Raw genomic sequence first — 12448 nt, forward strand, 5'->3', positions numbered from 1 at the left:
AATGAGCCCAACTGAAAACTCTGATATATACCAATGGGTCAAACCAACTTCAGATGTGGCTTGGAATGTGAATTCAAACTTGGTGTGAACCAAGTTTTTCCTGTAAAATGTCTATCTTAGTAGTGAGCTGCTATTCATGCCATATATTTGAGCTTCACGTGTGTGGAAAAATGCAGACTTTAACTCTGCCTTATGATCCTGGGTGTAATCCATAAAGTCTTGAAGGCAGCATAGCAGCTTTTGTGTACCTATCTGCGTTTTTGATGGAAATGCATCCTGCAATCAGATTGTTTTGGTGTGGGTTTCTGTCAATGTACATTGATTTAGTGCCTCTGGGTTTAGAAGAGTAATCATCTGAAAAACCTTAATGCAGTCTTACTTAGTTGAAAAGACACAGAAGCTTTATTTTCAGTTAAAGGGTTTAGCTGTATTAGCTTTCATGTTGTTTTTAACGTTACCGACAGTCTTTTCCTGATGTCTGGGTAACACTGGCACCTAGTGGTTTCTGCCTATAATTGTCAAGTTGGAAATTTTCTAACGGGAAAGGCTATGCTATCTGGAAAAGAGAGCAGGATCACAAGTGTATGAGCAAGAATATTTCAATGTCTGTCATTTTTTTTTTTCCCCCAGCCATCATTACGGCAGTGTTTCCAGTCATTTGTCACAGCTAGGATAGATTTAAATTCTGCCATTTTCTGTCCTTATCACAACAGGACATAATTGGCCAGATGACTGGCTGTTATAAATTGAAGTAGCTCCATTAAAATCAATAGAATTACCTTGACTTACATGAGCTGAACAACTAGCATAATGATTTTAAATCCTTATGAAAGAATTTATAATTTTAATAGACCAGATGGTCAGTCTTTTCTGAGTTGGGGATTTAAAATTATCCATCCAAGTCTATATACCATAGAAATAATCAGGCTTGAGAGCCAAGTACTGCTAACCAATCCACTACCACATGAAACCATCCTCCTACAGACAAAATTCCCAGTAATAGTCAGTATGAGTTGCACCTTCATGACTGGACTGACAGAAGGAAGAAGAAACTAAGGCGAAGAAGAAACAGACAGAATTAAGTGTAAAAGATCTTGTGCCCTAGTAGTGAAAAACTAAGCTGTTGCCTTCACTATAGATGGACATGCTGCTTCATTATCCAAATTGTCACACTGTCTTTTCAGTTTCTATACTACTTTTATTCATTGTTATGCATTGCCAAAAAAACTCCCCCAAACAAACAAACCCCCCCCCCAACTTCTTCTCCAGCTGATCATATAAATTGTTAACATGTTTTCAAAAAATATATTAAGGAGAGAAAACCTTGAGTTTAAAGAACCAGTCTGGAGTGGAAAAAGTCTAACTATGAGAGGCTAAGCTAGAGATATATGATTAAGACAGAAAAAGCAGGAAATCTAAGCTCTCAATTAAGTAGTAATTCTAACAGATGCCTATCTTTCATACCCCCAAAATTGCATTAAAACTGTTCAGACTGGCTCCAGTGATAGATGAGTATATTTGTAGATAGATGTGCTAATGGAAAGAGCCATAATCCATGCAGTCCTTGCAGGCTGCCTTTCACTGAGTTACTCTTCAAGGCAGCAGTACCACATCATGGTTCTTGGCCAGTGCCCAGTCACCACTTTAATGATGCAAGGGGAACAGAGTCCTTGTTTGGGAATGGACAGAAAGAAATAAGATTTCAAGCAATTCTGTGTATTGGTGTGCTCAGGCTGGCATATTTTACTGCAGAGCTACCCAGAAGTCAGATAAAGCGGCTGCATTACGTCTCCCCTCCCAGCATTGTGGGGCAATGCTATGGTATATTTTTGAAAAGACAGTTTGACCCCAAGAAAGGAAAATATTTCCAATGTAACCTCAGAGGAACCCATTCTCCCTTTCTGTCCTTCTGTTGGTCTGATGATAAATATAGTTAGAGGTTAAACAATATGCGACCAATGCAAAGCACAAATGGCACTCAAAATAAGAGACAGGCTGAAAGTGCTGAGCCATTGTCAGAGAAAGAAATCAGTGACAGACTCCCATAAAATAGCAGAATTTAGCCTTTTAATATAAGTGAGGCTAAACTGCAGCTGAAACCTCTGTGGAAAGATGGGAAATGTTTCAAATGGTAAACCTAGGATTTAATTTGAAGAGGAAAAAGATTTCGTATAACATGCAGCAGAAGAGTATGGTTTCAATGTATTGTGTGTATGGGGAGTCCATGCTACAATCTCCTGGTCAGTTCTGGTCTTCCCAGTTTTGAACAATTGAGCCATATAGATAGCTATTGACAATCTCAAATTTTGGCCTTTGATATGCCCGGAGTCTGCCTGAAAACAGAAGACTTGACTGTCTGCCTAGCTCTCAGGCAAAACATTCTGGATTTTTAGTTTTAAAGATGTTAAAATAGCATTCCTTTGTATTTCTTTTTTTAGTAGATACCACTAAAATCTGTGAAGGAAATGAGTGGATCACACAGTATTTTAGCCGCCTTTTTTTTAATCATATTTTGCTGTTACATAATAAATGTCTGACAGTGCTCAGTCCTATTTTCATTTAAAATCTGTAATGCTGATAAGGGTACAAACATAGCAGAATGTTTGAATCTTACAGAAAAAAACTGTAAGATTATTGAAATGTCTTTCAATTAATCAGATTTTAATGAAATGACTTCATAGAGGTGTTTGTTTTTTTTTTAAATAACCAATAGAAATATTTATTACTTTTATAAAAATAATTATATTCAGAAAACTAAGTTTGAATAAGGCTTTTTATTTTACAAAAGTTACATTTTTTCCACAATAAACAGCATTTTTGCTAATATTAAGGCAACGTCTTATTAACTGTGAACTATTCCACAATTTGAGGAATATTTCTAATTGATATTCCAAGTACCACTGACAGAATAGATGTATTTGGCCCCCCTACTGGTTCTTATCTGCCTTTTCCTATGTTGCGGTTACAAGCTGCTCTATATAGTTGCATAGTAAAGTACTATCAGCACATACACAGCTGTGTGCAGCAAAGGCATTCCACAAATCCCAAAATCGAATAACACATACCAACAAATCACTTTATCTTGCAACTCTGGAAGTACCACGAATGGGCCTGTTTAGTATGACTAGGAAAGCACATAAACAGCCCTGTGGTAGAAAAAAATGTATTTTGAAATATTATTATTTCCCATATTCAAGGTAGAAGTTAAGAAATGTTACTATATAGATGTATCTGTATCTAAATTTATATATTTGATAGATAGGTGGACAGAGAGAGGGAGAGAGAGAGAGAATTAAAGAACTGAAAGAAAAAAGAATTGGCTGAAAGATATAATGAATTCTGATGAGAAGCATGACAAGCGTGGAAAAAGAACTATCCTGTCAGTTTATTCTGCTTCACAAATAGGCAGGACCAGAAACTCCAGAAATTTCTGCTTTTTATCCACATATAAGAGATACAACAGTACTGTTTGTGATACAGACTTTCATGATCCACACCTACAATGATGGAAAAGCCATATTTTGGGATGAGACTGTAAGCCCCAGGGCATATGGCTAGTTACGGACAGTAGCACTGGGTTGACAGGAAGTGCATAGTAACTTTGTCTTGTCTTCAAGTGCATATTAACACAGGCTTGTGCAATTGTAGAACAACTCTGTGTCATGTGTGCCCGCCTCAAAACCTGGCAACACTTTCCCCTTGAAGATGGATTGAGTGTCTATGTATTTTGTGAAATACTGCCATCAGACTATTCGCTGTGCATTGACACATTTCAGCAATTGCACTTCTGCACTGGATTTTAAATAGCGTAAGGAAATAATTGTTATTATAGAGCAGGTTGGTTTATTAAAGCAAGCTCCAGATCAACCAGGAACATTCATTAATTACAGAGATGAGAATGCACAGTAAAAAATGAGATCTGTAGGCCAAATCTACAGCAAGTGCTGTAGATTTGACCAAATTTGAAGTGAGTGTTTCAAGATTTGATGGGAAGTGGGCAAAATATATGTATGTTCTGTATCTGGAGAAGGGAAGAAGCTGACCAATGTCAGGGTCAGAGCAGCTGCTTTCTGCTCTCAAGCATCTTACCTGTTTCTGCCTTTCACTGTTCCAGGAAAAAACAAACCCAACAGCTGTATCTGCAAACTGCAGAGACTGAAGACCTCCCCTTCCTCACTCTTCCAGTCATTCTCCTCTGTGGCTGCCATGGTCTTTATAATTGCTTCTGCACCTGGGTCACCACTTTCTGCCTGTACTGAAGGACTGAATATCACCTGCTCTTCCTCCTTAAATGTAAAACCACAATTCCCACTCACACAAACTCATGAGTTATGATTATAGGCAGACAGTGCCTATGCACACGTGCAGAGGGTATTCCCTGCCTCTGGAGAATGAAGGGGTGGGGTGAGCAGTCTATACAGTCTTGATAGTAAAGCAAGTAGTAGCGATAATGCAATTCTGTTTGAGGGACGTCAGGAGTCTGCCTTATGCTCACTATTACAATGTACAGATGCTATCAGACTGCTCTTACGTTATAGCAATGTCCCAGCATGACATACATGGGCTGTCCCATGAGCAAGACAGCTCAGCTTAGTCAGCAGTCAAACTTCTACTTGCTGCCTCCAATTAAAGGCTTTTTAAAAGTGGCCCCTGAGGTTACAAGGAAGCATACACTCCAAATACCTCCCTGCAGCTACTGGGTCTGTTCATCGTCCCCCCAGTTTCTGTTAATCATCACTGAAGTTACTGTTTCTCATCATGCAGTGCTATGTCCTCCCTGACATGCTGTGGTTTCATGGATACAGCTTTGTCATCTGATCAGTTAGCAATAGTACACAGCTTACCAAAAAAAAGATGCAGATGTTCCCTGAGCTTCCACTGACCCACGTGGAGAAGCTCACCCACTATAGTGCCGCATGTAGGATCATACCAGGTGAAACCTAGAAACAGTCTTTTCCCGTGTTTTAATGACACTCTGCACAAATTAGTAAAGTAATGTCTGAGCCAGACTCAGTGCTTGAACCCTGCTCAATTTCTGGATTAGCTCATGCTGAGCCAATTAAGAGGCTCCTGCAGAATGGGCTTGTTCTATAAACTCATCCTTAGTTTAATAAATTTAGTGCCAACTGTTCAGTGAAGCTTGGATCCTTCTGTTTTCCTTTTCGGTTGGGTATGGTCATTAAGGATTTCTTATCAGTTTCAGTAAAATCAGGAGCTTGCCTGGGACTGACACATTTTCCCTCCATACCTGGGAGCACTGCTCCATGCCCCACCTGAGGCCACTACACTCCCATACAAAGGAGATGGTCTCTTCTGTCACCCTGCTTCTTGTAGCTTACACTCACTGTAGTTTGCTGAAGAACTAAGGTAGGATGACAGATACTATATAAATATAAAATCCAAGAAACACTGTATTAAATAGCACCAGACAAGGGAAGAAATTGGTAATTTTATTCCTAATATAATAATATTTCTTACTCTTATAGAGAACTCTATGCAGCACTATCCTAAAGCCAGACATTTCCCCCTCTTTTTACTGATACTATTTTCCTTTTTTTTTTTCTTTGAGAGAGGAAGCTATTACAGTACTAACCACACAGTGGTGCTAAATAGCATTTGGATCATTTCTTTAGCAGAATATAAGAAAGCTTTTCCATTTTTAATATATGTAAATAGCACAAGAGTAGTAGTAATCAAGCTTATATTGGATCATAGCACAAAAATAAATTAGCAACCAAAACAGATGATTTAAGATGTGCACCTTGTCCAGCTGTAGCTTTTTGTGCCCATTTAGTGTCTGAGAAGCAGAGAATGGCCTTTTTCCTCCGCCAATGCACTTAGCGTGCTGAAAAGAACAGTTTGGCTTGTGCAATTTTTTATCATCAAATGTATTTTCCATCAAAAATAAATGTAGTCTGAAGGCTTCATTTTTCTAAATTTTGATATAGAAATATCTCCATTTTTTTACATAACAACAGAACAAAAAAAACATCTATGCAGTGACAGTTTCTGGCTGCAAGAAATTTTTCAGGAAAAATAAAAGCAAACTTTATAAATGGTTTTGAAATGGCTCAACACTGAATTACTGCAGCACTTACAGCATCAGAATATGCTATGATACAGAAAAAAGTGAAAACCTGTTTTTAAAGCACATGGCACTTTTTATTAGTGGCTTTGACTATTTATTATTTATAATTCATAATTGAAACTGTTGGCCCTATTCATTCACCAGCTTTGATTTAAAGGAGGACTTAAATGCATACCTAACTTAAATACTTGTGTAATCCCACAAGGTTAAATCAGTGTTTTGAACACCGTGCAATGTGAAATTGCTTCTGTGCAGACAAACGAATATTGCTGTTGCAGGCTTGTACAGTATGAGCAGCATGCATTTTAATAGGTGTTTACAGAATTGTGAATGTCCAGCACTTCTGAAAATCTGAAAACTGCAACCCATGCAAACACATTTATATTATTACAAGCATAGAGGATATGAAAAGACAACTCAGTTAACAGTATCTTTAAGAATCTGGATTGCTCTTGTTTAACCTGGGATCTAGCAAGTTGATGGATTTTGGATGATTCCAAAATGTCTTAAAACACTTGGATCATTTAAAGTTTAGTGAATGGCACCTTTTCCCTGAGAAAAGTTTTGTGAAGGGCAACGTGTAGGGTCTGTATAAAGGCATTCTTTGCTGGACGACCTGCCTGTTGGGTTTATCTTCTTTCCACACTGCTACATAGAACAAAGCTGGCATTCCCTGACCTTCACAGCCTGTCACTGCCCCCAGGCTCACTGCGATGAAGGAGATTAGAAGAGATTAGGATTATATTTTTTCCCCTCCTGTTCAGTGACAGAGATCTATCATTTACATTGGGCAACACCAACTGATGTTCTGCTGTTGTAAAAGTGCCCTACTCTTTCAGATATGCCTTATCTTGTTACTGTAAAGACTAAATAAATGCAGCAAAATACAATGACCAGCTCTAAAGTATCTGGATGTCGAATTAGTTGTGTCAATTCTTTTTTTTAATTAGTCATTCAATTAGATATTATATAATTCTCCATATAGCAGTCTCAAAAGTGGCCAGGTATTTTGTTTGTGCTGGTCCTAAGATAACTGTACCAGGCAAATTCATATGTGGATGCTTTTCATCAGTAACAGATATTATATGCATACTGCTTGAATCTGCATTGCCAATTTGAATGTTTTGCCTATACAATCTAATATATATACACTTAACCATAAGTATGGAAACATTCCATTGCTGTGTATAAAAACAAGCAGCATAGCTGAGGCTTAAGACTAATCCAGGGAGAACTGAATCACTAAATATGTCACTAAAACTAGCAGAAGAGTAAGTGACTTGACATCATCTGGTCCTTTAATGCACACATGGATAATTTTCTATTTCCCGGGTCAAGAGGCTGAAGCCAGGAATTTCGTTGTTAGAATGAGTATAATGAAAATATAGATCCATGGTCAGAGCCGGGGGAAATTTAAGTACCTAAATTCTAAATTTTATTGGAACTAAAGCTTCTCTTAATACACATGTCCAGAACCCTTTGCTTCCCAGACCTTTCTGAAGTGTTCAGCTCATAGATGTGTTTATTTTACAAGAATTACACCTATAAGCATGAGCTGTCTATGAAACACAACCTGGCCTTTCAAAATGAGCTGGTGGGTCAGATTTCTTTCTACTAAACAAGTTGATCATTGGTGTACGTGTACATGCCTGGGCTCAGAAGACAACCATTGGTTAAAATGTGACTGTCCCTGTTTTGGATGTCTCTTGCTGAGTGCTTTAATCACTAAATTCCAAATCACACTTAACCTTTCCATCTTCGGAATTCATAAAGTCAATACTCTTGAACTTATTCTAATACACTAAAGCAAAATCAACAGCTGAGATGCAGTGTGCTCCCTTGCATGAATACATGATAACCAGCTATTTGGGACACTATTAGGAGACTGGAAGTAGGACATGTTGATTTGCAACCATTTGGGACTCCTCTACCCTGAGTAAAAGCTCTGTTCACCACAGTACTGTACAATGGTTTCATTATTAAAATAACAAACAAAATCAGAATTTTAAAAATAAAATGCTTATGAAATTTATTATTTCAAATGTAAAATACAGCGCTCTCATTACATGCTCTGAACTGGAGCATTTTTCACATGGTTTTAGGTGGAAAACTTCCCATAAAAGAGAAATTATACTTTCTAGAAAGAGATAAGAATTACTCCTCTGCCATTAAAACTGTCATTATTTGTGAAAAGTCATACCTGATTGTACATGAAATGAAACACTAAACGCCAATTTCTTTTAAGACTAAGATCACAACCACAGATTCTAATAAAGATGCAAACTACTGTGTGTTACTTATGAGGTATAATTGCACAACATTTAATTCTCTTACCTAGTTTCTCACTTGAGCCATAGGTACATACACCCCATCAGTGTCACATACCTTTTTCAGTTTGATGACTCCTTCTTGGGTGTTCTCATCTGTTGTAATGTCAAACAAGTTTCCTCCATCTCCTGGAACTATGTTGTACTCAATTTCTGCATTTTTCCCAAAATCAGGGTCCACAGCTCTTATCCTTCCAATAGCAGAACCAACGTGAGAGGACTCAGGTACTTTTAAATGGAAGATACCTGTGACAAAGTTATAAATAGTTATTCTTGGGATTTCTTGATAATTGACATAGTATGTCTGATTAAAACCATGGAGCCTGTGCAAAATAAACAGACTTAAATCATCCAACTAAAATGATGAGATCAAAACAACAAAGGATTAGAAAAAGATATACATATTTTACCCACTGAATAGGTTAATTTCCCCTAGTTTCTAGATTTGGTCCAGTGCAAATATGAGAGCCATAGCATCTCTGTCCCTTGAGATATCTATCTATATTTCTACCTAATTTTACCCATACGGTTAACTGTTTTGAATTAAATTCTACTTGTAGACAGTAAATGTTTATAAGCATTTTCCTCCTTCTATGTTTAACAGTTTTTAGTATTTGAATTTTTATTTTGTTTGACAAAATATATCTATGCATTTCACAGTAGTTGAAAGGAAAAATTCAGTGGAAAAAGGATTTCCACCCATTTCTGTAATATTCAGTATTATAATTACATGTACAACTCCTTGTGGAGGAAAGATATAAAGTTTTACTTATACATTAGCCATCAGAGGGTGCTCTTACTAAAATTTCAGCACTAAACATAATTTTTTAGCTCTGCACACTTTTATTTTCAGTTTATTTACTATTAGTGGTAATAAAAGTTAAAAATAAAAAAGAGAAAATTACACACTTTTAAAATAAGCATTACTACTGATATGTGAGGACAAAATGGTTTCATTCAGGGAAACAGCTATGCTGAAAAAATGTTAGACATAATAGTTAAAATAGCTGAAAGAAAAGGTCAGCCTTGACTTTAACGGCATCAGTAGCAACAGGCCTTAGTTTACACCACCACGCCCTGGTTTATTACACTGCTGCTGAAGTCCCTGCCCTTCCTGTTCAGCTGCACCTCTCGCTGGAGTTGTTATTTTGCATGACTGGTAGCGAACACCACCATGGCGAGTATTTCCAGTGGGCAGGTAGTGCTCGCCTTTCTTCATGCAGCAGCCGTTACTGTCAAAACCGCCGGCAGCTTTTGGAGCTGATTTCAGCGGGCCCGGGATGTTTGATTTGCCTCTTCCTGGCTCTGAACAAAGTTGGTATTTGCTTGCCCCATCAGCTGCACATTTCATTTTCCTGGGTCATCCTCCAATAGCTCTCACAGAGCAGTCACTTCAGCGCAGGAAATCATTGGCAATGGCCTTCTCTGTTCCTCTACATGTGAATATGTAGGAGGAAATTTACACCTCTTTTTCAAGAGTATAACAGGACAGGCATCTGTGACTAGTGGGAGGCATATTAGGGGGATGTCTCGGAGATTTTCTCCTGGTAGTGGTTCAGTCACACTTCACAAAATAAGGCTCTGAGAAGTTGCATATCATGTAACAGCAGGATAGATGACTTTCGCATCCAGCCACTGAATTAAACAGCAAATGCTGCTCCCTTTTGTTATCACCTTACAATGCATGCTGTGTCAGCTTTTTCAGCTTTACAATACTTCCAGGTGAGGAAAAAAAATGAAATTAGCACTGATAGATTTGGAGCAAACTTACTCTTTTGTGAGCTAGTAGTTTGGGCTATGGTACCTATATAATTGTCTATTTGATTGCCTCTGAAAAACTGAGTTTTGTCTGCTTCCTCCTTCTGTCCATCAGTATGCGAAGTATATCTGAAGGCAAAACTTGTTTTATTTGTTTGAGAAAATCTCTGTAAGTAAAGTCTGCTTGTGTCAGCATCCACATTTGGACATCACCATGTATGGTTTTGTAGTACTCATTGACTGAGCTACTAAGGGTTGTGCAATTATCATTTCACTATTTTTTCCAAGGGAACATACTAAAGGAACCTTTCCTTCTTCTTTTTCCAAAGGAATGTACTAAAGGAAGCTTTATTTTTTCTTCTTCTTCTTGTTTTATCAGCTAGAAAAGAGCACTATGGTGCATATTATTATCAAGACAGAGGAGCGTCAGCTATTTCTTAGTTGTACTTCAATGACTCTGAGTAAAGAATAAAATTTTAACATGGTATGCAGGAGACAATCACAAATCCTCCTATTATCTAATATCACTTACAAATATGCATATTACTGGGTCTCTGCTATGCAAGTTGTTCAGAAGAAAAGGGATCCAAAAGGGCTCTGCCTACACTTGAATCTTATATTTCCATAACATAGTTCTAGCCCTGATGCCCAGGTCTTTTACAGACACGTTGTTATGACAGAAATCACTGCTGCAGTGTTTGCTCTTCACAGCCACAATTTTGGTGAACATAAAATGCAAGAGTGTATGATAATGGATTTTTCCTTCTTTGCCTAGTTGATCTATTCTTAGTAAACTGAAGAGCACTCAGATTCCTTAAAACAAACATTTCTCTATAAAATACTGTACCTGGCTGTAAAGCATATGGGAATTAGATGAAGTCAAAGAAATGCTACATTACTCATTTCAGATTGTTTAGGCTTTTATCAGTTATTTTCAATGACTTGGCATTTCATCACTTCCAGAAATTCAACAGCAATAAAGATGGGGTCATTCAGATTAATTTGAAACTCTAGAAGTAATCTTCAACTCTGTCAGAGTCAGATCTCTGAAAATGTAGTATGTACTTACATTGCCATCGTCCTCCTATAATAGTATCTTCACAGAATATGGAAGCTGTTAATGGTGCTAGTGTGACAACATACTTTCAGAATAAAATAAATGAAAACAAATAATGTATATTGTTGTCACCAGTAAGTGTATTGATTTATTTCATGGTGATGGTGTGATCACCAGAATATTACCAATGGAGCTACCTGATAAATGCCAATTACATGCTGCCTGAGATTCTGAAAAAGAAAAGACATTTTCTCTATCTTTTTCTATCTATAAGGCATGCTACACCTTGATAATTCTTTATAAACACTATATAACGTACATAAAAACATTTGATTCAAGCTTTTAGACTATACCCCCAAAAAATTATTTTTCTCATTGTATTTTGGACTTTTTTTACTGACTTTTTTTGTTTGGTAATAATTTCTTAATCAGTAGACTGGATATTAGCAGAAGAGTTCTTTATTGGTCATGATACATAATGAAGCTGATCATCTACAACTGGTTTTCCACATAAGCCCTCAGAGATCCAGGAAGCACGTTGTCTAACACATGAACAAATTGACAAAGTCAGACTGCACAGATGACCATTTAGCCACCACTTTTCTGTATAGCAAGACCAATGGAAGGGGAAGTGATAATGGTGGGATCTTTCTTACACAGAAATAACAGCATGATCAAAGCTGTTACTCAGGAACTTGATTTGGTCTCCTCAGCTTGTCAGAGTTCAACTCCATATCATCTAGGAGAAACCCTTAATTATAAACTCGAGGAGGTTCTAGAAATGAGCATTTTCTTCCCCTCCTAGTAAAACTGTGCCATCATACAAAAGAAAATTTAAGATTCTTCAAAGAATATTAAGTATGATTCTTGCCTAGGTGTTAGGACACACACATCTGAGTGTCTGTGGCTCCAAACTGCTTCTAGAATTATTTCTACATTATGCTGTTAAACAGAATATTATCTATTGTCTTTGCTACACTCAGCACTCTGTGGAGACAGAAACTGTGGGTCTGAATATCTTCAGCTGAGAAAATGAACTGGCATTTCCCATTTCCTGAACCCTTGCTCCAACAAGGGGGGTATTATGCTCTGTGGGATGAGTCTCCGACAGGCAATGGGGAGGTTTATTTTTAGAAAGCCTTCTCACAACAGCTTATCAGTGGAAAAAACAACAAATGGTTAAACTGAAATTTTTCAGTGTACAAAAATTATACCAGG

General features: G+C 37.4%; 1 protein-coding gene across 1 annotated transcript in view; it reads right to left on the reverse strand.

Moving 5' to 3' along the window:
* CDH12 (cadherin 12, type 2 (N-cadherin 2)) overlaps positions 1-12448 on the reverse strand; it is a 187870-nt gene that overhangs the window by 48315 nt on the left and 127107 nt on the right. The window contains exon 5 of the mRNA XM_009324518.1: positions 8474-8661. Coding sequence (XP_009322793.1) covers positions 8474-8661 — 188 coding nt within the window. The remainder of the gene's footprint in view (positions 1-8473; positions 8662-12448) is intronic.

The sequence above is a fragment of the Pygoscelis adeliae genome, unplaced genomic scaffold (assembly GCF_000699105.1).
Source record: "Pygoscelis adeliae isolate BGI_AS28 unplaced genomic scaffold, ASM69910v1 Scaffold295, whole genome shotgun sequence".
In the NCBI taxonomy this organism is placed as follows: Eukaryota; Metazoa; Chordata; class Aves; order Sphenisciformes; family Spheniscidae; genus Pygoscelis; species Pygoscelis adeliae.